Source organism: Gopherus evgoodei, chromosome 3 (genome assembly GCF_007399415.2).
Source record: "Gopherus evgoodei ecotype Sinaloan lineage chromosome 3, rGopEvg1_v1.p, whole genome shotgun sequence".
Classification (NCBI taxonomy): domain Eukaryota; kingdom Metazoa; phylum Chordata; order Testudines; family Testudinidae; genus Gopherus; species Gopherus evgoodei.
This window is the reverse complement of record NC_044324.1, coordinates 3,880,653-3,907,828: the sequence shown is the minus strand read 5'-3', so window position 1 is coordinate 3,907,828 and position 27,176 is coordinate 3,880,653. Positions and strand designations below refer to the sequence as shown.

The window sequence follows — 27,176 nt, the reverse complement described above, 5'->3', positions numbered from 1 at the left end:
AAAATACGAGAAGCCACAGTTGTGAGACCTTCCCACCCACGGATAGATGCACACACAAGGGTCAGGAATTATGCAGCGTGGTGTCTTTATTGAAATATCTTGGGATTTAAAACCATGGCCAAATTTCTGGTGCTAAGAAGATGCCGTGAGTTATTTATTACTGTTTTCTCACTGGCCCTTCCCAAAGAAATGCCTTTTCTGGAATAACAGGATATCGAGGCCAACCCCAAGAATCAAGCCTTGTCACGTGAGAGCCCGCAGCTCAAGGGGCTCCCCTATTTGCTTTTCATGATAAGATCTTGCCTGTTTTAGTATTGGGGGAAGGGGCAAAACTATTCTATTTTAGGGCCCCCAGTGGGCTAACACCGGCACTGGTCACCATCATGTGCCTTGGGGACAATCACCAGTAACCATGCATGTGGCCGAGAGAAACCACAGCGTTACCAAAGGAAGTGAGAGAAGCAAATCTTTTGTGGATTCAGCCCCAATGAATGGTGCATTGACATGACCAAGCAGCTAGGGTGACCAGACAGCAAATGTGAAAGATCAGGACACAGAGTGAGGGATAATAGGAGCCTATATAAGAAAAAGACCAAGAAAATCAGGACTGTCCCTATAAAATCGGGACATGTGGTCAACCCTACCAGCAGCATTAGCAGCGGGTGAACCACCTGCTGGGGGAGGCTAGCCCCTGGCTGCCCCCCATCAGAGCCCCCCTCAATCCTGGAGCACTGGGTGCGTCTCCCCCCCAAGATCCCCACGCACAGGGTGGGCAGCACGTAGCCCCCACAACTGAGCACAGGGCAGGTGGTGTGCAGTCCTCCTCAGCCCCCCCAAGCACAGGGCAGGCAGCCCCAGTCCCAGCCCTTCCTTTCCCCCAACCCTGAGCGGCATAGCCCCAGTGTCTGAGACCCCCCTAGCTATCCCAAGTCCCGTCTGCCCTAGACCCTGCATGCTGCTTCCCTGAAGAGGAGGGACTTGGGGGCAAGCAGGGCTTTGGGGAGGAGCGTGGATGTGGCCATGCTGGGCTGCAGCCTCTGCGCCACACCACCCATGACCAGCAGAGCCACACAATAACTCCTGCCCTTCCGGATTCTGAACCCAAGAGGTCAGAGCAAGCCCCCCAGCTGAAAAGCATCCCCAAGGCAGCTGAGCCTTTCCAGGGTCTCATGGAACCTAGCTGCTAAGGGATTAAGGCCCTGATTCAGCAAAGCATGGAAGCCCATGCTTAAAGCTAAGCACACGAGTAGCTGCAGAAATTTCCATCGGGATTACTCAGGTGCTAAAAGCTAACCATGTGCTCTCTGGAACCTGGCCTTCACTGAGCATAAATGCCGGGGTTTTGAAGCATAAGGATAAAACACCCAACTATGCTGTAGTGTGTTCAACCAATGCTTCGCTATTTGTCTTGCCAAACAATTTGGGACAGCAAATTCCCTGATATTTACAGCATGGGGAGGTTCAGGTTTCTGTGCTTTTTCTAAAGGCCATGCAGCAGGTACTGTGGAATCAAACTGAAGCTTGGTCCTACGCCAGCTCCATTAATTCCCCACTTACATTCATTTTGTTTGGAGAGACGGGTTTTCTCTCCCGTCCCCACATGCCCTGTTGAAGTTTGACATTCAGAATCTGATTACAAGTGCAATGTTACTGCTTTCAGAGAGACATAAATAGATCCTGTTTCCCTCGCACTCTGCCCCAGCCACTTTGATGCGCTGGACTCATTCGGAGGAGATGGGTCTGATAAGCTCTTGGGGGAAAGCTCTCTTCTGTAAGAGATCCCGGTTCACCTTCCAGTCGCTCTCTTTGAAGCCTGTGAGAAATCCTTCTTCCTGTGGAGAAAATACAAACCTGGATCAGGACCAGTAGGAAGAGTGGAAAGGAATTTCTAAAGCTGAGTGGCAGGAAAATGTTCCTGACTGTGAGGTCTGTTGGACTGTGAAAGTTTCCCAAAAGTTGCAGGGTGGAGACATGATTTGGGACATTTAAAACTAGATTAGATGCAGCAGTACAGAATAATCCTGCATTGGGATCAGAGAGATGGACTGGGTGGAACCTAGCCAGTCTTTTCCATTTAATGATTCAAAGAGGAGTTCTTTGCTTTGAAGTCACCTAGGATGTGTGGAAACCCAGTTCCTGTTAATTCTAACTGGGGTTTCTGAGTCTATTAGATAGCTCTGAAAAATCCAGCTTTAATACTGGATTCTCTGTAGTTTTACCCTCTTTAGATTCACTTCTCTTTAGTTTTACCCTCTTGCAACAGCATCTTCATCACAGAGACAGTATACAGATTCAAGAGTGCAGATCAGTGGTCCCCAACCTTTTCGTCTGGCGGGTGCCAGATGAAGGACCGTGGCGGCAGTTGAGCATCCATCAAAATGCTGCCAAAATTGGGGCATTGGGGACCCCTGGTGCAGATGAAGGAACCAATTGATGAGCTGAGCGGGAAATGGTTTTCCTATCCTGTGATTTTGAGGTTTTGAAATTTTGTCCTGTCTCAAATCAGGCTGAAAAGTCAAAAGCTCAAAATTTTTTGCAACCTGATAGTTCAAAATTTATTTTGCATCCAGTCCATTAAAATGTTTCATTTAGATTTCGACTTAAAAAAAAAAAAGAAGCTTTTAGTAATAGCGGACTAAAATTTCAAACTGAAGTTATTTTAAACCAGAAGACAAAACACTTAATTTAGAAAACGTTGTAATGGGCCAGTTCAACAATTTTAAAGTTTTTTCCCCCCAAAATTTTCTAATCAGATTTGTCAAAACCAACCCTTTTCCATGTTTCTGTGAACTGGCATTTTCTGATGGAAAAAAAGTTTCATCAGAAAATTTCCAGCCTGCTCTACCAATCTGCCTTTAAATCTCTTCTCCAACAGGAAGTGACTTATCAGCACCAGGGAAATAGATTAGCAAGAGGAGGAAGGAGCTAGGAGATCAGTTAATGATTGATTGAAGGTTTACCTAAGAGAGGAATGAGAAACAGATGCATGCTGCTGCAGGCCCTGTGCCTGCATTTTATTAGGCCTTGTGCTCATGGGAAAGTTGCACTTGTATAGGGTGACCAGACATCCCGATAGTCAGTCAGTTGTCCCCATTTGTCCTGATATTCTGGCTCTGGTTTTGTTTTTTTTTTGCTCTTTGGCGATGCTCTGGACCTGCCTCCCCATGTGGCCCGATATTTTGTTCATGTAATCTGGTCACCCTACACGTGTATAACTGAAGGTATGAATTTAAACCGGAGCAAACACCGCACAGACACTTCAAGACTTGGTCTACCCAGTTCTTTTACTAGCATAATGATGTTTATTAGAGGTGTGATTTTTTTTTACCCAAAGTTCTACCAGTACAAGCCCTAGTGTGGGCTTATAGTTATACCAATATGGTTTATTCCCCTTCCTGTACGGTATACCTGCACCCACCCTAACGGGAGTCGTATTACTTTAATTTTACCAGTAGAGTTAAAGCAGTACATCTTGTCTGTGGGTATGTCCAGACTACCCGTCAGATCGGTGGGTAGTGATCGATCTATCGGGAATCTATTTATCGCGTCTCGTCTAGACGCGATATATCAATCTCCGAACGCGCTCTCCTCGACTCCGGAACTCCACAAAGGCGAGAGGCGGAAGCGGAGTTGACGGGGGAGCCGTGGCCATTGATCCTGCACCGTGAGGATGGCAGGTAAGTCAAAATAAGATACTTCGACTTCAGCTATGCTATTCCCGTAGCTGAAGTTGTGTATCTTACATCGACACCCCGCCCCCCCCCCCAGTGTAGACCTGCCCTGTGTGTGAACCTAAACCCTTAATCCAGTTTAAGAGTGGTTTACTTCTGGTTAGCTCAATGCTAGCTTTACAATTGAAGGCTTTGCTGCTGTAGCTGCACCAATATACTAGACTGGCAAAGAGCTACTAGAGTGGACACAGCTTATACCAGCAAAACTGTGGTTTCACCAGTGTAACTTATTCCAGTGGCCCCCCCGCCCCAGTGAGAGAAAAGTGCAGTTTTGCCGGTATAACTGTAGCTACACCAGGGGCTTTTGCTGGCTGTATTGGTCACAAATCGCACCTCCGACCGACATTGCTATGCCAGCAAAAGTTTTTAGTGTAGATCTGGCTTTAGTCAATTAGAAAGAGGTTTAATTAAACCAAAATAAGAGCATCCACATGTTGCCTTTTGCACCAGTTATACTGTGTTTTTTAAACGGATGCAATTTAAAGTTAGACTGTGAAGCTTTCCCACGTAGACAAGCTCTTTTCTACTGAGAGAAGAGACTGCAACAGGATCATATCAGGTCCCACATGCACAGTAGGCAGCAACAGGAAATTGCCAAGACATCCCATCCTCCATTATGGAATAGTCAGGCCCTTTGTTTTCAGTTTTTATTGATTTTTTCTGAAAGTTTCCTGTGCTTTACAAAAGCCATTATTTGGTTTTTACCAACTTTTCACCCAAATTTTGGAAGTGCCGGAAATCCCACGAACCGCCTCCCCGCTCTGGAATGAGAGATGGTGGCTTGGTGTTACCTGGCCCTGAGAGTTGGATACCACCAGAATTATCTCCCCTTCCCTGAACTGCAGATGATTTTCATCCTCTGACGTGTGAGTCTGGATTGCTTGAGCCTGGAATGTGAAAGATGGGATTAGTGAGAAGTTACTTTCCTCGGAATCACTGACCCTTTCCCCAGCAGCAGGACAAGATGGTACATGGTGGAATATGGATACGTACATTGTGTAGGAATGGTGCAACTGTCTTTTGATAGCCACATTCCATACCATGTGTCATTGCTTAATTAGCAAGTCCTTTTCAGATGACACCCCAGGGAGCAGCACATACACCCAGACTGGGAATACTGCTAGGAACTGCTGCTTTACATTTAGGGCACGGACGCCAAAAAAAATATGCATCTGAAGGCAGAATTTGGCCCTTGGAACCTATTTTTTTTAAAGTAGCGATGGAGCAGGCAGGCAAGAAGAACGTGGATTCTCCTGGGATTATCCCGCTTGCAAGTCCGAAATGTGTGTGTCCCTAAAATGTGAATGCAAAAGACTGCCACTGGTGACATCTCAGGAGGGCAACAATCCCCCCTCCCGCAAGCTGCTGATTGTATCACATTGTTCACTCTGCTTGTGTGTGGTGCCGCTTTCACCTGTCATCTGCACTGTCTATAATTATCAGCTCTTCCTGGCAGACCCTATTTTGTGTTTGTTCAGCACTTCCCGCCGTGGGGCCCCGGTCTTGGCTGCTTCCCTAGGCACTACCATAATATGCATGATTAATAATAGTAATTAATAATACTGACAGAGGCCAGGACTACACTACAGAGTTTCGTCAACATGGTTCTGCCAGTCAGAGGTGTGAAAAAAACACACCCTTGACTGACACAGGTATGCTGGCAAACCCCCCTGGTATAGCTTATGTTGTTGTGGTTTAACTATACTGGGAAAATATCTCCTCTTGCTGGCATAAGCAGCATCTCCACTAGAAGGCAGTGCTGGTACAGGCAGTGTAGTGTCAACAAGCCCCCTGGCACCAGTGAAACAAAATTCTTTTGCTGAAGGTCAGCCTTTGAATCAACCCCAGCTGTGTCATTACTGGGAATTCCTATTAGAGTAGCACTTAGAGGCCCCAGCTGGGATTAGGACCCTGGTGATAGGTGCTGTACAAACCCATAGGATGAAATGGTCCATGAAGAACTTACAGTCTAAATAAATAGGATAAAGGATGGGAGGGGAAACAGAGGCAAGAAGCAACTTGCCCAAGGTCACACATCAGGTCAATGAACAGAATCCTGGTCATCTGACTCCCAGGCCTGTGTCCTAGTCACTAGACCAGCTCTGTGCAGCCTTATGTTACAGCAGGTAGTTGATGTTTCTTAGAATATAAGAATGGCCAGACTGGGTCAGACCAATGGTCCACCCAGCCTAGTATCCTGTCTTCCGACAGTGGCCAAAGCCAGGTGCCCCATAGGGAATCATCAAGTTATCCATCCCGTTGCCCATTCCCAGCTTCTGGGACTAGGCTAGTGATGCCATTGATGGACTGATCCTTCATGAACTTACCTAGTTCTTTTTTGAACCCTTTTAGAGTCTTGACCTTCACAACATCCTCTGGCAAAGAGTTCCACAGGTTGACTGTTGTGTGAAGAAATATTTCCTTGTGTTTGTTTTAAACCTGCTGCCTATTAATTTCATTGGGTGACCCCTGGTTCTTGTGTTATGAGTAGGGTGACCAGATGTCCCGTTTTTAAGGGGGACAGTCCTATTTTTTGGGCCTTTTTCTTATATAGGTGCCTATTACCCACCATCCCCTGTCCCGTTTTTTCATACTTGCTATCTAGTCACCCTAGTTATGAGAAGGAGGAAATAACACTTCCTTATTTACGTTCTCCACACCAGTCATGAGTGATAGACCTCTATCATATCCCCCCTTAGTTGCATTCTTACCTTGAAGAGGAAATCCACAGGCAGCTCATGGCTCCTGCTGCCTGTTTCACCATCCGGGATGAAGCCAAACATGATCTGAAATCAGAAAGACATTTTATGGGTCCGGTTACTCTAGCTTCTTTGCCCATGCACAGAACTATCCCTTTGGCTGGCCCTCTTGGGCTGCTGGTGGTCTCACAGACTAAACAGAAAGCAATTTTGCAAAATAGTTTTTAGAAAATATGATGCAGCAGCTATAGTTGGGAACCAGAACTAATCCGGTCTTTCAGAGTCCCTGCTTCCTTCAGTGGATTCCCAGATCTTCTGTTTTAGATCCAAATGCTGTTACTCTTACATGGCCAGCAGCCCTCTGGAGAAACTGAGACTACACCCAGAGTGAAGCACTAACAATTGCATGTCAGGATAGGACAAGCTGACCCATCAACATTTCCATTCCTCAGTCAATTCCCATCAAGGAAAAGATTCACAGGTGCAGATCACTAACAGGGAACGCTAAGCAGCTTCACGTCTGTTGGAGGAGCTTTGCACACAGCACGGATCACTTGCTCCTCATGGGGAAAGCCACAAACTTGGGTTAAAATTTGCTTTATCATCCTATCACTTGTACTGCAATAGCGCCTAGGAGCCCCAGTCATGGACCAGAACCCCACTGCGCTAAGTACTGTACAATAACAGCAATTGGATGCAGTATGTTTCCTCCCAAGTAGGCTCTCTCCTTTTCACAGCTGATGACAAGGAGCACGACCAGGCCAAGTGAGCGTGCTTGTTTTTTTGTTTTTTTTTCCCCCAACACAGGCTGACCGGAAATGCCTTTTGCCGTGATTCACAAACTCCATTATAATTCAGGAGCAGTTCCCTTAGGCCCCTGTGAAAATCCCGGCCTTAACATGCAACAAGAGCCTGGGAAATGGATGGGTGAGGGAGAGGCTAAAAATACACGTTGATCTTCAGGGCACTTATGAGCACTTCTGGGTGTGGGAAAAACCTCCCATTTGGGAGGGCTGAAAACATATAAGGGAGCCATAGAGAACCTATTGGTGTGTGAGAAATAAGTCCCAGCATTCGTGGCTAAAGCCAGGCGCACAGGAGAGTAACTAGTAGGAAAATGCTATGCACCCTCCTGTGGTCATCTAAATAATAATGAACACTCACTGATGTCCCTGCTGTTTCTCGGTTGAAGTTGGATTTTTCTGACACACCTTAATGACTATCCAAACACAACTGAGTTTGGAACAAAAGGAGGAGAAAACTAGTTTTATTCAGCAAATACTTTCCTATTCATCCCCAGGGTATGTCTACATCTACAATTTTGCAGCGCTGGTTGTTACAGCTGTATTAGTACAGCTGTATAGGGCCAGCGCTGCAGAGTGGCCACACTTACAGCAACCAGCGCTGCAAGTGGTGTTAGATGTGGCCACACTGCAGCGCTGTTGGGCGGCTTCAAGGGGGGTTCGGGGAATGCGAGAGCAAACCGGGGAAGGAGACCAGCTTCCCCGCGGTTTGCTCTTGCGTTCCCCGAACCCCCCTGCAAACCGCAGGGAAGGAGACCTGCTTGCTCGGGGGTTCGGGGAACGCGAGAGCAAACCGGGGAAGGAGACCTGCTTGATTACCAGAGAGGCTTCCTCAGGTATGCTGGGATACCTGCCTTTTCCTCGGAGGTCAAGAAAAGCGCTGGTAAGTGTCTACACTTGATTACCAGCGCTGGATCACCAGCGCTGGATCCTCTACACCCGAGACAAAACGGGAGTACGGCCAGCGCTGCAAACAGGGAGTTGCAGCGCTGGTGATGCCCTGCAGATGTGTACACCTCCTAAGTTGCTGCGCTGTAACCCCCTCACCAGCGCTGCAACTTTGTGATGTAGACAAGCCCCCAGTAAAAAAAGACAAACCACATCATGGAGAACATGCTCCCTGGAGTGACCCAATTCCTTGCTGCTGGGAACTGCTCTCCTCCCCGCATTGCCCTGCAAGCTGAACAGGGGAGCCTTGGAAGCTGGGAAACTTGCAATATATTTTGCCGGGAGCAAATTGCTTTTCAGCTGCAAAGGATCCTGTAGGCAACAGACCCAGGTGAGTGCCCCAATGCAGACCCTGGTTGTCAGTAACGTTTCCAGCAAGGATAAGTACAATTCAGATGTGTCTCCTCTCTGGGTCCTAGCACCTCACGCCCAGCTTCTCCAGTAGCCTCCCTTTCATCTCCTCAATGCACCCGCTTGCTCGTTACTCCCTTGTTACAACAGAACCTGCAATGACCTTGCTTTGGGCCACTGGTCAGCAGCCAAACCCTTGTCCCACATTCATTCTGTTGTCTCTTACCTGCGTTTCAGTCACCGTTGGGGAAATGTTTAGTTCTTCCATGCTCCCCTCGCTGTCCCTGTCCTCTTCGGCCTCCCTGCTTGGCTGGCAAATGATCCGCTCAGTCTCTGGCTCCTTCTGGCCATTGGCCCGTTCCGCTGCTTCAGGTGGACTGGAGCCACTTGTGGTGGCTGGGTCTTGATGGACTTCGTGGACTGGGGTGGGAGGGGGAGAATCTTTGTCAGGAGGGTACGTGGCATTTTCAGGGCAAACTAAAACCTCACTGAGGGGCATCCCGTTTCCTGGCTGACTTGATTCTTGCTCGGGAGCTGGGGGTTGGGTATCTCCTGATGGCTCTGTCTCCTCTCTCAAGTCAGGTGAAGGGGGTGCTTGCAGAGATTGGATTTCATTGCTCACCTGGAGTACAGAGCATTCCTTTTCCCCCTGCAGTTCGCTAGTGTCAGCCTCAATGCTTTCTGGAGTCTGAGTTTGGGCTGATGCACCATCAGAGGGTGGCGGAGACGTTTTGGCTTTGCACACAGCCTCAGCTATAGCGGCAGATAGAATCGCCGCAGCCGTAGCTGCTGCAACATCTTCAACTCCCCGGTACAACCTCTCTGTAGCTCTGCAGGGTTGATCCAGAGTCCTAGTTTGATTTTCATCCTGGAGATCGTTGGCACCGGAAGACTCTGCCTTCACCTCTGCTGCTGACAGGGATTCTCTCTTGTCATGCGTTGGAACAGCAGGAGAGGTAGGTGTCTCATCCTGGATTTCACTGGCACCAGAGGACACGGACCCCACGTTTGCTGCTGACATGGATTCTTTTTTGTTGGGTGTCAAAACAGCAGCAGGAGATGCTGGCTGCTCATCCTGGATTTCGCTGCCACCAGAGGATGTGGCCTCCCCCTCTGCTGCTGAAGAAACAGATTCTCTCTTGTGACACATTGAATTGTCAGGAGGCAGCGCAGGGGTCCCATCTGCAGCATTTCCCAGTGATGTGAAAACGACAGGAGGATGACTCACCGGGGAGGAGATGACCAGCGAGCGCCGGTTACTGCATTAAAGAAGACAGTGCTTTTACTTGCATAGGCCATTCTGTGACACAGGTTACCTATCTAAGTACTTTGCATCTACTTCAGGACGCTGCACCCTACATTAACACCCGTTCCCCCATGCGTATAACCCCAGCAAGAGTACGACCGGGCTGTAGGCTCCAAACCGACAGACTACAATAACCAAAATGCACGTTTCCTAGATCCCCAGACGTCTTTAACTAATCCCTGTGTAGAGACCACCAGCTTGGCCTTCACCAGGGATCTCCACAGCTAAAGCATGAGCCTCTGGGACGAACTAAAGGATGAACTCCTCGAGCTTCAGGGGCGGCTCTAGACATTTCGTCACCCAAAGCATGGCGTCATGCCGCGCTGGGCGCTCTGCTGCTTGCCGGTCCCGCAGTTCCGGTGGACCTCCCACAGGCCTGGTGCCCAGCGTTCCCCATGTTTGAGATTTAGCATCCCTCTAGACCTCATCTCCCATGAGAACTGGAAAGCCATTTACCTCGACACCCCTTTAATGATAAAAACTTTGCTGGAATGCTGCTTTTCCAGTTTGCTCATCACCTCATACAAGTCATGGTTCAGCTGAAAACAACGGGAGAGAAGCAAACATCAGAACTTACAATGAGAGGATACTTCACAGCTTTCTCTTCTTGTATCAGGGACAATTCACATGGTTTCTCTTCACAACCCTACGAGCATGGACTTCTGCTCACCCACAGTCTGAATCACTACAACATGGACTATCTAGACCAGTGTTTCCAGCCTTTTCGATACCAGGGACTGGCTTGCTGCCCTCCTAAACTGTGTCAGGGAAATCTCAGGGACTGGCAAGGAGACTGCCACGGGCCGGTCGTGGAGAAACATTGATCTAAATGACTCAAGACAGGAAGTTGCTTCTGGAGGAGCCCCATGGGTGGCGGGTATCAAAGGCTGGGGGAAACTGAGCCACCCCAAACAGCCCTGCATGGCTCTGTCCATGCTCTGCCCTCAGACCCCCTCCTGCCCACTGCTGCACTCTGGGGTGGGGGGCTGTGCCACCCGGTGCTCCAGGACTGGGTCGGGGAGGGAGGGCACACCACCTGCCCACCCTTCTGATGCTCTGTGACTGGGGGGCATTTGGGCGGGCTGGGCTGGGGTGGGGTGTGGGGGCTACTCTCTGGGCTTTGGTGGGAGGGGAGGGGCTTCAGGCAGGAGGGGCAAGTCAGGCTAGGGGCTAGCCTCCCTGAGCCTGGGGTTCACCCATCGCCCATGAGAAGCCCTCTTTCTCCCTTCCCTTCATTTGGGGCTGCATTTCCCTCCCCCCACATTCTCCAAATCTTCCCTTTAACCAGGACATAACAAGAACCAATGATTGGACGTTAAAGCCAGACAATTTAAAATTGTAAATCAGGCAGAAATTTTTTTTTTTAAACAGCAAGGGTGATCGAACCGTTGCAAGAAACTACTGAGGGAAGTGGTATCTCGAGGTCTTCAGATCAAGATTAAACATCTCAGAAAGGCGTCCAGTCAAACACAAGTATGTAAGACAAATCAGACTCCTGAAAGGGGGACAGGAGTCTGGAAAGGTTGAGAAGCACTGAAGATTGATCGAAGAGTCCCTTTAAAAATCTATGACTTTACCTATAAAACCCCTGTTCACAAGGCTCTTCTGGCAGCAGTGGGATATGCTAGTGACAAGTCTGGTTAACACAGATTGTCCGACAAACAGGAGAGCAATATTTAGATGGAACACAAATTCCTTGGATGAGCTGACAAGGCCAGTGAGGGAATCTCTTGCATTGGACCAACTTCTGTTGGCGAGAGAGACAGGCTTTTGAGCTTACACGGAGCTTTTCTTCAGATCTGGGAAAGGTACTCAGAGTGTCACAGCTAAATACAAGACGGAGCAGATTGTTTAGCAGAAGCTGTTAACACATATTTCAAGGAACCATACAAGTTGAAGTGGCCTGTTAAGACCTTTCCAGTCATGGTGAGAGGAGGGAAAACACAACTAGGACCAGAGGTAGGTGACTACAGAGCCCGCAGATTTTTTTTTTTATCTTCCTAGCTGTCCTCTAAGTGGCAGCAGAGGGCGATTATTGTTAATACTCAAAGGAACAGTTTTTAAAGCAACTGAGACCCTGTTACTAGGAAAACAGATGTTGTGTGTGTCATTTAACAGGTTCTTATTTTAAGGGCCAGTCTCTCACCTTACTCATCTCCTTGTAGAAGATGTCTCTTAAATTGGAAATATTCTGGAAGATGGTCACGTAGCAAGCAATGCGGCTGTTCAGAAATAAAACAAAACAAAACAAAAAAAAGCAAATTGAGTCATGCCATGCAGTGAAAGGAACAGAAGGCGAAGAAATGAAAAGAACAGGTTGGAATAACAATTGGGTAATCGATGATCGGAACAACTTACCCTTAGGCTGTGATGGAGTCTCCATAACTTGAAGTCTAGAAATCAAGACTGTCTTTTTAAAAAGAAACACTTTAAGACCCTAACTTCTGTTTGAGCTAATGCAGAAGTTACTGGGTGAGGTTCCTTGGACTGGGATATGCATAGAGTGACCAGACAGCAAGTGTGAAAAATCGGGACAGGGTGAGGGTGGGCAGTGGGGGTAATAGGCGCCTATATAAGAAAAAGACCCAGAAATCAGGACTGTCCCTATAAAATCGAGACATCTGGTCACCCTAGGTATGCAGGAAGTCAGACTGATGTCAGAATGATCCCTTCTGGCTTTTATATCTAGGACTAGTAATGCTAATCACTCTGCACAGCTGTCGATCCTTTTTGTGTGAGATTTCACATCACTTTATATCCAGAGCACTATGAAAGCTTCAGTTTTACTGCAGCCATTTTATAGAGGGGGTAGCTGGGGTACAGAGAGATGAATGGGTATATGGCAGAGCTAAGAATAGAGAACAGGAGTCCTGATTCCCTGTCCATTACATTAACCCCTCGAGTATACCTGCTTTCCCAGCTGTCTTGGTGCTCCATGAGCTGGATATGTCCTCCGTGTGACTTAACGAATCAAGCTGGAGAACTGGCAAATTGAGCAGAGCACTGATGCAAGAGCTACCACATGCTCCTAGTGGAACTGGCTGGTAGGCAGAAGTAAAGTGGTACATCTGACTGGTCCACTTTTATCTCCCCCACCTTGTCTCTTGAATGTGCTGGGACTGGCATGACTTCACCAACACTGCATGTAACTGTTCTACTGTGCTCAGTTCTCCATCTGTAAAATGGGAATTACAATATTTGCCTGACAGGGATAGTGTGTGGGTACATTTATGAAGCAATCGCATAGGATGGGGATGGCCCCCAATCTAAGACTATAGATCACAGACATCATGCTCCCCCTTTTGCAGGTAGGGAAACTGAGGCACAGAGCAGTTAAGTGATTTGCCCAAGTGCATACAGGAAATATGTGTCAGAGCCAGGAATAGAACCTGGCTGGAAAACTTAAAAACAAATAATTTTTTTTTTGTTGCAGCCAAAATTTTTTTGCGAAAATGCATTATTTCGACTGACCTTTGATGGAATGGCTGCTCAGGTCCAGAATGGACTTTCTGAAGCAGGGGAGAAGAGAGACAGAACCTGATTTTTTTTTAATCTGAAACGGACATTTCAACCCAATTCCGTGGTCACAGAAAGGTTTGAAAGGTTTTATTTTTGTTCCAATATGGAGCAAAGCCCAAACTTCAAACCCTTGAAAGTAGTTACCAAATGGAATGGTCATTCTCTAGTCTACCAGGATTCCTATTCTATATAGGTTCTTATACAGTGCTCATCATTGTAACATCTGAGCACAATATAAGAACCTATACGGAGATCTAGCGTCTGAGACCTAGGGCAGAGTCTTAACCATAAGATCATGATAGAAACTAGCATTAACTACTGCTCTTGGCCTGGTTCTATTCCAATACAAACTGCTTACAAATTAAAATGAGTAAAACGTGTCAGTAAATTAAGAGAATTTCTAAAAGCTACGGATGTGGCAGGGTTGGGTATCAAAAAGACACTGCAGGATGACAGGGGGCACGCACAGCAGCTCTTGCAAACTGATAGATCATATAGTTTCACTCCAGTTTGCGTAATCTTTTATTGTCGCCTTTTCAAACAAAGAAACATACAAATATAGTTCATAGTATTATTACACAGTACATCAGCCATGTTCTCATTTGTGAACCTCTACTGCCATCCTTTGGTCATTATTCATCAGAACTTTTCAGGCAGCGCTCCCAACGCACTTTCATGGGAGGGCGCTCTGTGTCTTATTATTCCCACAACAGCGGGACAAAGGAAGGTGAAGATAAGGGTACGTTTTCCAAATTTGGCTGTGAATTTTGGGTTCCTGTTTTAGAACACTTAATTTTAGGAGTCTTAATGCAGAGTTCAGTGTCTAACTTCAGAGAGCGATATTTGGCCAGTGTCTTTCCTTAGGACACAATTATTTGGTAAAGCAAGAGCGGATGTTTACCTTGTGTGCTATAGATTTGTTGAATTGGATTGTGTATCACATTGTTGCATGGCTTGACAAGAAGATAACTGGTGCTGGCTGTGGAATTGCTTCATTTATTCTCCCCTACCCACCCTGTCCCCAAAACAGGCAGCAGCTAAACTGTGACCAACCCCCTCCACCCAATTCAGCTATCTGTGGGGTGGGGAGAGAGGATGTGGTTTCAACACGTAAGATTTGAGAAGCTGGGGGTTAGAAGCTGGAAGGGTGACAAGGACCCATAATATTCATTAGAACTCCAGATTTTAGCTCACATCAGATTTTTTTTTTGTTGAATTTTTTAGACAAGTTACTTTGCATTTCTTAATTCCCAGCAAGAACCTTGGAACTGAAGGCGTTTAGTATACAGGTCAAAGATTTACTCATACTTTCCTCCAGTCTAGATACTAACAGTAAACCCTATTGCCTATCAGGCAAATATACCAGTGGGATAAAGAAACTCATTCCCCAGGTAGGTTTCTCTGCCATTCTGCACCCCTACTATGACCTGTCTCTGCCATAGCGCAGGGTAGCGGCAGGCTGAATTTTGCTTGTGAATTAAGAATGACACACACTCTGTTGTGCCATGGAAATGAACATTTTGGCTCCCCTGAATCCATGCAAGTGCTCCTGGATTTAACTTGCCCTTTTAATGCTGCTTTTTAAAGCAGGGTGATTTTCTGGCTGCTTTAGCAGGCAGAGATGTGACGTTACCTGTTATAAAGAACTGGGAGCTCCTCTCGAAGTTCTTTGTTAAGATCCTCAAACACAGCCTGAGCTTTGTAGAATTCCTCTTCGGCCTGTGTGACGGAAGGGGACAGCAGGCTTCAGACACAGCAGTGTGCAGGAGGCATTAACAAAACAGACGAGCTGAGCTGTCAAGGCGAGATCCAAACTTGGTGCTACGAGAATCTTTGCAAACAGGTGCTCCAGATATGCTAGGTAATTGGAAGTCACTTGGGCAGCTGGAGCCAATCCCCCTGTCTCAGAGACTGGCAACAGCCCTGCTGCTTTAAGGCCCTGTGAGATGCTTATCTGGGACTCACCCCAGTATTCAGCATTGAAGGCGCAAAAACCATGGGCACAAATAGTTGCACATGGAATGACATGAGCAAGTCACTTAATATACCTTCTCCACAAGGGTCATTGCAGGCAGAATTATTTGCGCTGCAATTAGGTGCAGGTGCAAAATTGTGTCCATTAGCTGTGTATCGTAGGCCGGGGTGAGGCCCAACTAAAAGCCAGGACTGATCAGGGCTGGATGGAGCTGAAGCTGTAAGTTACATGGGAGCGGCTCCTAGGTTCTATTCTGCACAGGCAGCCTTTACCTTTGCAATCTTAGCTTCATCCTTCTTCTTGGCATTCTGCAGCGCCTCCAGGTGATGCCTGGCGCTGTCATAATCCACCAGCTTCCGCCCCCGCTTAGCGATTCGCTCCTGGTCGGAAACCAAATGCATGGAAGGTGAGTTAGTTCAGGAGGAGAAAGCTCTTAGCACAGTGAGTGGTACCCTACTGTTCAGTACCTTTGAATCCATCCACAGCCCTGCTCAAGGTTGTTGTACCCTATAGCTGCACACCTCACCCAGTCATGCTGTACCTTGAATGCCTGGGACACCTCACGACCAATGTAGCTTGTGCCTAGCACATGTTGCATTGTCCCTACCGCCGTGCTGTGTCCTCAATAAGCTGGGCAGTATCTGTTTACATTGCTGCCCAGGGCCCATCCCGTGCTGCTTACTGTAAATACAAAGCCTCTTACTTGAATTTGTTGTGGGGTCGGGAGGCGGCTTTCTGAAAATACAGCCTATGTTTACACTTGATGGTACCTTAATTTCACCAAACTGAGCCATGTAGTTCTCCATGGTTCTCACCGCCTGGTCAGCTAGTTTTTCCTCATAGTCTTCCCACAGGAGGTCATTGCTCTGGAAATAAACACACGTGGGATATTTGAAGGGCTGCTGTGTCCCTAGACTCTCACCTCCACACTTTGCTCCCTAGACTGGTCAGGATGGCTCGGTGGCTAGGGGGGCTAGGCTGGGATTTGAGTAGACCCAGGTTTAGTCCCCTTGTTTGCCACAGTCTGCATGACCTTGGGCAAGTCACTTAGCAGCCCTGTGCTTCAGTTTTACACGTGAGAAGAATGGCAGTTGCCTGCCTCCCGGAGGCATTGTGAGGATAAATACTTTAAAGACGGCTCAGGTACGGTAGTGATGGATCCTCATAAGTACTATGCCTAGATACAATTAATGCTTCAGGCTCTTCTTTCGAGTAAGTGGATCACTGAAGGCTTCATTATAAAATAAACAGACCAGACAATTATCCTTCCAAATGGTACCCAGGTGCTTGGGTCTGTGTGTGCATTTATGTTTTCAATTAGTCAGTAAATCCCATAGAGGTCAGGACCTTCCAGGCGGATTTGGAGACTCCAGGCACAAAGGTTCTATTCACCTTAAGCCTCTGAGATGGCTTTGAAAAGGACAGTCCCTGGTCTGACGCAGCGCTGGGGTAGCCGTGCTGCTCCCAGGATACGAGAGAGACACGGGGTGGGCGAGGGGCTCTCTTTTATTGGACCCACTTCTGTTGGTGAGAGAAGGGAGCTTCTGAGCTGACAGAACTGAAGAAAAAGAGCCTTTTTCCCCTACATCTCTGTGTCAGCTTGGAAACGTGTCTCTCTCACCAACAGAAGTGGGCCCACTAAAAGATATCGCCTCGCCCATCTTATCTCTCTAACCACTTATCTGTAATACCCATCGCCCGTCTAGCCAGCTCCTACCACAATAAGGCTCACTCTGAGGCTTTGAGGGGCTGCTGCAATATAAATCATCATCCACGCCTCCATCCACATGTGGCTACCTTAGAGAAAGTCCAGAACAAAGTGAAAGTTGCCTATTATTCCTTTTCTATACACCTTAGGTACTTATATGGCCCATTATAGCATCTCAAGCTCTTTGATGTATTTTTCCCCCCCTCACAACACACCTGGGAGGTAGAGCAGAGCTATTATCCCCTGTGATGAATGGCTAGAAAGGGTTAAACAACCTGCAAAATAAGTAACCCACAGAAGACATGTGGGGAGATAATTTTTATATATTTACATATGCATGAGTAGAGTGGACAATAATCTACAGTCCCTGTCTATGCTGTATTCTGATCATTCAGAGGTCAAAAGAACATCCTATCATGTAAATGAACTGTAAACATAGGACATCTCTGTAGTCATCTCTCTTTGAAATGTACTGTGAATGGTGGTGGAACAAGCAAATGGCGTTATGTTAATTTGTATAGTTCAGTACCCGTGATGGATGTCCCTCAAAGTCATCCCTGAGGAACTCCAACTTGTCAGAAGACATGAAATTGTATACAAGATCCTTGGGTCCCCTGATTCTGCCATCTCAGATCTGCTTAGACTTCCTCAGGGGAAGTTTGTGTTGCAAAACTGAGGTCCCAGTTATGCTGGGTCGCCCTGAATGTGAGATTTGGGCATTGGACTATAACCTATGCACTGAATTCTAAAGGAACTCTTTGCAACTACGAAGGTCACCATCTCTGCTATGAATCTCCACCTCAATGAATTGAACTCATGTCTGTATTGATCTTTTAACCATTCTCTCTCTCTCTCTTTTTTAATAAATTTTAGTTTATTTAATAAGAATTGGCTGTAGCGTGTTATTTGGGTAAGATCTGAAACATTCGTTAATCTGGGAGGTGATGTGTCTGATCCTTTGGGATAGGTAGAACCTTTTCTTTTATATGATGAAATAAGATTTACAGAAAAGTGCATCATGTTTGACGTGGGTACTTGGATGGAGGCCTGTACGGTAATAAGGGTGGTAAGGTAATAAATAAGATGTTTTATTCTGGTTTAGTAAATCTAAGTACTGGAATATCCACTAGCTTTTTGGGGTTTGGCTGTCCTATTCTGTGCTGTTCACCCTAATTGAGTGACCACAGCTAGCTCCCCACTAAGATCCCGGTCACAGTGGCATAGTCGTGCTTGGATACATATTACCACAGGTTAAGGGTTTTTGGGTCAGAACCACACGCTTGTCAAAATTTTAATTTTGATATTGGAGAGTTTAAAGGTTAAAAATTAGTTATAGTGAGTGACTCATGATCAAGACCCTGACAGAAAAATCTAGGAAGAATTGTGCTCACAGATAGGGTGAGCAGATGTCCTGATTTTATAGGGACAGTCCCAATTTCTGGGTCTTTTTTCTTATATAGGCTCTTATTACCCCCCAGGCCCTGTCCCAATTTTTCACTCTTGCTCTCTGGTCATCCCACTCACAGAGGGGGTTGTCTTTTAAGCAAAAGGCCCCAGAGCAGGAACTGAAAAATCTGTTAATTGTCAGTGATAAGGAAGCAGACCCAGAGAAAATGCTTGCAGCAAGAAACCAGCAGCTAGTTCTTGAACAAAAGCAAAAAAAAATAGCTGATATGGAAGGAGAAGCCGCTGAAAGAGAACACCAGTGTTTTAACATGAACAAGGAATGGCATATATTTGATTTCAGGAACTAGAAGCTAAGGCAAAAGTGGACAGACTTAAGCTCCAACTCAAGAGAATAAAGGAACAACAGGAACTGTATCATTCTGGAAAGCCAGGTCCTCTCAACAGCAAAGATGGGGCTGGATAGGTAACTGAGGCACAAAAGAGGTTAAGTGACTTGCTCAAGGTCACACAGGAAGTCTGTGGCAGAGCTAGGACTTGAACATGGTTCTTCCAAAATAAAAGGCTAGTGCCCTAACTGGACAAGCTGTCTTATTACTTCACTCTTCACTGAATGAAGATTTTCTAGCTAGTGTTTCTTGCTCAAGGGAAGATTTCATCCCATCTCTTACCTCCGCAATGGCTTTCAAGTCCCCGTGTCCATCCCATTCCACATTGTAAATTTCGTGCAGGGTTTCCGCCACTTTCTTGGAACTTTCGTGCATCACTGGAAGAGACAATGCAGCATGTGGCAAAACTGCTACCATCCCAGAGTCATTAGCACCCCTTAAACCATCTTCCCAGCTGCAACATTAAGGTTTAAAGCTACCAGTGGAGTCTCTCCATGAAACCTTCACCCCCTGATGTACACGCATCCCATAGGAATAAAAGACCATGACTTTAATTAATGTCAGGCACCCAAGAGAATAAAACTCAAGGTGAACGAGGTAAGTAAGCAAGTTTGGGATAAGGAGAAAGCTGTCCGACTGGATCCAGGCATGGCTTCTCCAGTCTTGGACAAGGCACTTGATGGTGGGAGGCCACTGGGCAGCCGGGAGCTTCAAGGATCAATGCCAATGGTTTAAAATCCTTCTTCAAAAGCCATTTCTAAAGGTTGAGCTTTTCTAAGCCTCCCAGGCAATTGAGATGCACAGTTCACCACTGAAATGAATGAGATGTGTCTCTCTAAAGCCCCTAGGAAGGTTTTGAAAGTTTCAGCCCCAAGACTGTAGCCTTCCAACACTGAGAGGTATGGCAAATACAGGTAGGAAGGGTGGTCTGGTAGTGGAATTGGGACTCAGGAGACCTAGGTTCTACACCCAGCTCATGCAAGACACTTAGTCACTCTGTGCCTCAGTTTCCCATTTGTAAAATGGAGAGGGTAGCACTGCTCTACCTCATAGGGGAACTAGAAAGATAAAGCCCATTAAGAACTGTGAAACATTCAGAAACTACACTGATAGGTGCCATATAAAAACTTAGATAGATTCCCATTTTACAGACAAGGTCAGTGAAGCAAAGCAACTGTCCAAGGCCACAGAGGGAGCTAGTATAAAAAGTGGGATTAGAACAGGGTGGTGTCTGGCTCCCAGACCTGGTTTGGAATGCTAAAAAGCATCTTGCCTCTCGCTCTAAAACAAATGAGGCACCTAATGTTGCCAATCCCACAATTTTATCTCAAGTTTTGAGCTATTTGATATTTTCCCTAAAGTCCCAGCTCCTGGAGTCATGTGGTTAGGTGAAAATCTCCACTTTTGTTTAAAAAAAAAAAGTTCCTAGACCTCATGGTTGCAGAGAGAGGCTTGAAAATGTGATCTAAGCATGACTCGAGAGATTCAGAAGCCAAATAAAAAGATCCTCAATTTTTTTTTTAAATTCTCATGATTTTTAGGCCAGTCTCATGACTTTTTTCAAGGCTCGGGGTTGGCCACATGGTGTGTCAGCAGCGATGTGGCAGGGAGCCACACAGCAAAAGGTAAGTTTGAAGAAGGAACTGGAGCTTCATACCTTTCACAGCACTGAGGAAAGCCTTAAGGTCCTTGTAGAGTTTGTGGCCTTCAGTCTGAAAAGCAAAGAGCAACAGACAGGGTGTGTGTCAGCAGCTGGCATTCTACCCTGCACTTCTGCTACAAACAGCGAGAGGCAGAATTCACCACAGCAGCCACAGTGGGGAAGGTGAATGGAGCAAAGAAACCTGCCCTGCTGGAGTTCAAGCAGTGGCTTGTTACACCAGAGCGTGGCTTTGAAAGAAAACCAGCCTCTCTCTCACCCCTCTCTGCCCCATTTCCCTTCTCCAATATCTCATCAGACACTCTCTCCCCCTAGTTCCTGTTCTACGCCCCTTCTGCTATATGGGAGATACCCCGCTGCTGCTCCTTCCTTCATATTTCAAGAGAATCTCCCTCCCTCCAGATGTTCAGCGACCCTCCCCCCACATATCTCAGATGAACCCCCCATGTCCCTGCCCCTCCCATATTTTAGAAGATCCCTCCCCCACCCTCTGCCCCTATGTCTTTCAGGATCTCATCTCCCTTCAGTCAGACCCAACCTGTTGCTGCTGGAAATCGTAAGCGCTTTGCTCAAACTGCTCATCTTTGGTTTCTACCGTCTTGCCCAGTTTCTGCAAAACCTGGGGGTAGATAAAGACACCCAGTTTAAAAAAAAAATCTCCCTGGTAAAAACTCTTATAATATACGGGGTGCTATGAAATTCCCATTTTAATCTCTCACGATGAGCAAGGGCAGCACCTCGTACAATGGGGCCACGACTGTAATTAACAACAATTACTAATCATTTGAAAGTTATTTCCTTGTAATCTCTCATTCCTTGTGTAGCACCAGGCACAAAGGGGCCCTGATATCAGCTGAGGCAGCTAAGTGCTACTAATTGTATTAATATTAATAATTTGAAAATTATTCTCCTTTCAGCTGGAACATGTGTTGGTTAGTAATTTTCAATTGCACATAGGTTTATAGATTAAGGCTAGAAAGGACCATGATCTAGTCTGATCTCTTGCACAACACAGGACAGAGAATTTGACCCAGCATTTCCTGAATAGATCCTGCTACCTATTTTGAATCCTCGTCTTGTGTAATTATTTTCCAGACGAATTTCACTGAGGATGCAGATTTAAAAGCTCAATGTAAGATCATCTTTGAAGAAAAACAAGCTTCTGTTTGGCAAAAGCTTAAACTTGCTGCAGTCTGAGCCACCCAGGGAAGATGATGTGGTGGAATTTCAAAATCCCTACTTTCCTCCATTTGCATCGATGATACTCCAAAATAAATGGAACCCATGCGGTGCACCCCCTAGTGGTGACTGGGCCATACATAGAGATTGACGAGGTTTGCTGCAGCCTTGGCTAGCTCAGATGGTAGAAACTTATACTCTTGGATCCGGAGGTCCCAAGTCTGATCCCTGCTACTGACAAGCCACCCAGGTGCATGACATAGAGGGGGCCTGTAGTGGGATTTGAGCTGGCTTGGGGCTCACATGTCCATTCCAGAGTGGATTAACAGACGTTTTGGAGCATGAGCTTTCGTGGGTGAATACCCGCTTCCTCAGATGCATCTGTTGCATCTGAGGAAGTGGGTATTCACCCACGAAAGCTCATGCTCCAAAATGTCTGTTAGTCTATAAGGTGCCACAGGATTCTTTGCTGCTTTTACAGATCCAGACTAACACGGCTACCCTCTGATACTATTCCAGAGTGGCACTCTGTGCCTGGTACGACCCATTCAGGGGCTTAGCTGAATGCGTGCTGCTCTTGGGTAAGCTCTGCACACAGGCCTCCGTGTTCAGAAATAGGGACTTAAGCATGTGCATAAGTGCTTAGTTAAACAGAGATGTTTTCCTGATTTGAGGCCAAGCCAGAGCAGAATATTCAGCACTGGCCGCCATTTCTGTGGACTCAGTTTTCTCTTTAAATCATTTTGAGCCTGGTGTTGTCTGATGGTTCACAAGACTATATGGTTGGAAACATTATGAAGAACTGAAATAACTAGCCATGCCGTACTCTATAAAGTGGAAGCAGCCCATCTGGAATCCAGGTCAGCTAACTTCTCCCCACTCCAACATGTGCTGGTTAGTGACATGCCCAGCCTCTGAGAGAATATCTGCACCTCAGAGCTTCTCTCCTCTGCAGTGTCCAATCATTTCTCACAAAATCCTCCTCCTCTTGAAAAAGCAGCAAAGAATCCTGTGGCACCTTATAGACTAACAGACGTTTTGGAGCATGAGCTTTTGTGGCTGAATACCCACTTCGTCAGATGCATCTGATGAAGTGGGTATTCACCCACAAAAGCTCATGCTCCAAAACGTCTGTTAGTCTATAAGGTGCCACAGGATTCTTTGCTGCTTTTACAGATCCAGACTAACACGGCTACCCCTCTGATACTCCTCTTGAAAAAGATTTCCCCCCCTCCACTCCAATCAAATTGGTTCAATTGGATGAAGAGCAAAGTTCTGGGAGATTAAACCCAAATGGGGAGGATCTTGAAATACATAACACAGGAGGAGGCTGGCCTGCAGAAGCTGGTTTCTTTGAGATCAGAGGTGTGTGTGTTTTGTAGATTACAAGGCCAGAAGGGACCATTGTGATCATCTAGTTTGACCTCCCGGATAAAAGAACAGGAGTACTTGTGGCACCTTAGAGACTAACAAATTTATTTGAGCATAAGCTTTCGTGGGCTACAGCCCACTTCTTCAGATGCATAGACTGGAACATACAGCAAGAAAATATTTGAACTGCCCAAAAATAATTCCTTTGGACGCATCTGTTTTACAAAAAACATCCAGTCTTGATTGAAAAATTGCCAGTGATGGATAATCCACCATGACCCTTGGTCAATCTTTCTAATGGTTAATTATTTTCGCAGTTAAAAATGTATGTATTATTTCCAGCCTGACTTCACTTAGCTTCACCTTCCGCCCATTAGATCATGTTGTACCTTTCTCTGCTAGACCGAAGAGCCCATTATCGAATATTTGTTCCCCTGGTAGGTACCTAGCGTCTCACCAGGAAGAGAGGGTTTCCCAGGAAAGTTGTGAAGGGAACACAGCTAGACAGTTCCTTTCAGCAGTATCTGCACATATTATTCAGAGGGTAGCTGGTCCCGGATGTTTTGGGCAATGTGTAAAAATTCTATCCAGATTATTGAACTACATGAAATATCTACAAGAGAAGAGGGCTCCATCCAATGAGCACAGAAATAATTCAACAATCTACGATTCGTATGTGGCCCCCATGATCCGAGGGCCTCAAAATTTTTAATGTTTTTATCCTCAGCGCCCCTAGGAATAGTGCTAGCACCCCCATTTTGCTGATGGGGAATTAAAGACAGAGAAAATAAGGGGCTTGTCAAAAGTCACCCAGAAATTCTGGGTCGGAGTGATAGAGCAGGGAATGTACTTCAAGGGAACCTAAGAAGAGACAATACACAATAATTTAGTCTCCAAAGGCTTTTCCAAACTACTTCCTCTTTCTCCTCCGAGATGCCAAATGAAAATCCACATTCTCATAGTTAAGCACACCACCACTTTCTAGCATGCTCAAAAGTTTCTTGCCTGTGTTTGTGGTCAAACAAGAGCAAACGCCTTTCTACATTTTCACACATCTGAATTCTGGAGGTGTATTGCCAACGCTATGCTACGTGGGTGTAGCTGACGAACAGCAACTCAGGCCGACAACGACCCAAACTTGCAAACAGCCATGAAGGGTGAAGACAAGTTTTCCTAGCCAGGAGGCTGTACAGCTTTAAGGTCCTTCCTAGACTGGTTTAACATGTTCTGGGGGGCAGGGAAGTGATAGCTCAGTGGTTTAAGCATTGGCCTGCTAAACACAGGGTTGTGAGTTCAATCCTTGAGGGGGCCATTTAGGGATTTAGGGCAAAAATCTGTCTGGGTATTGGTCCTGCTTGGAGCAGGGGGTTGGACTAGATGACCTCCTGAGGTCCCTTCCAACTCTGATATTCTATGAAGATCATTCCAGGTGGCAAGGCGATTTACAGGATGGTAAAATCTGAAACTGCAATTCCCCAGAATAACTTTGCAGATGGTGCTCCAGATGCCTGCATGCAAATTTAGCTCTAGAAACTGCTTGCAATTTAGCATCAGATTGACAGCCCTGGAGACCAGAGCCTTCTGGTTATCTCCAAGAACAAGTACAGCATGGACAAGCTTCCTCACCCTGCCTCTATTCTTACTTTGGATATATCAACACTGCAATCAGAAATGTCACTGCAGCACATGTCAATATACTCAAACTAGCTTTGATCTAGCTAACTTGGGCCTGGTCTACACGGTGGGATCGATGTAAGATACGTAACTTCAGCTGAAGTTGACGTATCTTATTTCGACTTATTTCCCATCCTCACAGCGCGGGATCGATGGCTGTGGCTCCCCCGTCGACTCCGCTTCCGCCTCTCGCCGTGGTGGAGTTCCGGAGTCGATGGGGAGTGCGTTCGGAGATCGATTTATCGCGTCTAGACGAGATGCGATAAATCAATCCCCGATAGATCGATCGCTACCCACCGATCCGGTGGGTAGTGTGGATGTACCCTTGGGTTCCAGTAGCAGTGAAGCCACAGTCGCATGGGTTAGGGCTCGTTGCCCAAGTTATGTACCCAGGATCCTGGGTGGGCTTGTACAATGTGTGCTGCTCTGGCTTCATTGCTATTGGTACCTGAGTTAGCTAGATCAAAGCTAGCTCGGGTATGTCTGCCTGTGCTGCGGTGAACATAAGAACGGCCATACTGGGTCAGACCAAGGGTCCATCTAGCCCAATATCCCGTCTTCCAACAGTGGCCAATGCCAGGTGCCCCAGAGGGAATGAACAGAGCAGGTAAACATCAAGTGATCACCTCCTGTCGCCCATTCTCTGTTTCTGGCAAACAGAGGCTAGGGACACCATCTCTGCCCATCCTGCCTAATAGCCACTGATGGACCTGTCCTCCATGAACTTATCTAGTTCTTTTTTAAACCCTGTTATAGTCTTGGCCTTCACAACATCCTGTGTCAAGAAGTTCCACAGGTTGACTGTGCGTTGTGTGAAGAAATACTTCCTTTTGTTTGTTTTCAACCTGTTGCCTATTAAAATTTTAAACCTGCTGCCTATTAACACCTCTGATTGCAGTGTAGACATACCATTGGACTAGAAGGATAATTCATCCAAGGTCCATGCAATCTTTGCTCCCTACTGAGACTACCAGCTGGGAAAAAACCTATTATGTGACCAGTCGGCCCCATTCAATGAGACTCAGATACTATAGAAAGATGGAGGCCAGTTAGCACTGCTCACATGAGAGGATAGATAGGATGAGGCTCAAGGTAGTTAATCAGGGCTAAGCCATCATTTCTACTGCTGTAGCACCTAGAGAGGCCTTTTACAGGTCAAAGCCCCAGAACGCTGAGCACCATAAAAACTTCTTATAAGACAGTTGTCCATTGGAAACCAGGTGGAGATCACCCTTAACTGTTTTCCACACTGGCCACCACCCGCCATCAAATATCACTCACCCTAAAGGGGAGAGATTCAACACCAGTGACATGGAGGTGAAAGATTCAGCTAAGGATTTCTGTGCTTTGGTCAAAGGGAGATATGGAGCTGGTCTGTCCTGACTTGGACAGCTTGGCTACATCCTATGCCAGAGTGAAACAGGCAAAAATCCTGTTTTCGGAGATGCTGCACTTAAAAAGGAAGAAATACCAAGGCTAGAGGAACCAGCAGAGGCCAGCTCTACTTCTACCCACTTCCTGAGCCCAGCCCCCATCTCTTCCTGATACAAGTTCATAAAAAGAGAGTTTAGGCGGTTGGCTTGTGCTAGCATTTCTGGAGTTAACTCCACTTTCCAGCCCTCTGCCCAGTTCTGGGCTTGCTCTCCTTCCAAAGGAACTGCCCTCAACCACTCACCCCTTGGCATCATCGTCCGTGACACACACATTTTGAGTGACAAGGTGATTTTTTTGGGAAGGTTTGGAGGATGACAATGCAACTCAACTCCTCAGAGGGCTTTGGGGATAGGTCGAATCAAGGCCCCCCTGTAGTAATTGTAGGTAGCACTCCACAGAAGTTAAACCAGGTAGAGATACAAGGTTAATACTCTCTATTATTATTATTATTATTATTTTTTTGTCAAGAAGAGCTCCAGTCAGAGTCAAGCTCACTGGGCACAGGGCATCACCCTTGCTATCATCAAAGCAGCTGTCTCAGGACATTTCATAATACCGTTGAATTATAAATACCATAATGATTGCAAAAGCACTGGGAATTAGACACACACAGGCTAGTGCTAAGAACACGCATCCCACGCACTCACTCTGTTGCATAGCATGATTTCTCAGCTCCCTAAGAAGCTGGACGATTGAAAGGGGATGCTACATTCTGAGCTTTCTTTGCAAAGGCACAAAGCAGTAACAAATGAACGAAGCGTACCTTCTCCTGTGCTCGGCTAAATCGCTTTTGGACCTGCTTTGCAAACTGCCCGGCTCCTCCTGTCTTACCGTCTGCCATCACTGCAGCTCGCAGTGCAATTTCTTCTTTTCAGTATGAACTTGTGGTTTTAAAGTTTTCTGGGGGAGGAAGTAAACAGATCGTCAGCTGCCACCATGCTCAGCATCCGCTTAAAATCAGATTGGGAGCGTTTAATTTCCATTGCTGAATGCTGAGCAGCCACTGTCTGCTCTGCCCAAGGGAG

At 46.5% G+C, this 27,176-nt stretch overlaps 1 protein-coding gene across 2 annotated transcripts; it reads right to left on the bottom strand.

Moving 5' to 3' along the window:
* Nucleotides 1-68: 68 nt before the first annotated feature.
* BIN2 (bridging integrator 2) lies at nucleotides 69-27,176 on the bottom strand. 2 transcript variants are annotated; one of them, XM_030554557.1, is made up of 13 exons: nucleotides 26,915-27,062; nucleotides 21,032-21,112; nucleotides 20,491-20,545; nucleotides 19,116-19,210; nucleotides 16,103-16,198; nucleotides 15,605-15,712; nucleotides 14,991-15,076; nucleotides 11,985-12,060; nucleotides 10,295-10,377; nucleotides 8,759-9,791; nucleotides 6,443-6,517; nucleotides 4,523-4,618; nucleotides 69-1,832 (listed from the first exon to the last, which is right to left on the bottom strand). In XM_030554557.1, exons 1-13 carry the CDS (start codon nucleotides 26,990-26,992, stop codon nucleotides 1,722-1,724), a joined length of 2,073 nt encoding a protein of 690 aa, XP_030410417.1. In that variant the 5' UTR covers nucleotides 26,993-27,062; the 3' UTR covers nucleotides 69-1,721. The 2 variants fall into 2 exon arrangements, with proteins under 2 accessions (XP_030410417.1, XP_030410418.1); XM_030554558.1 differs by lacking the exon at nucleotides 21,032-21,112 and having other exon boundaries at nucleotides 26,915-27,176.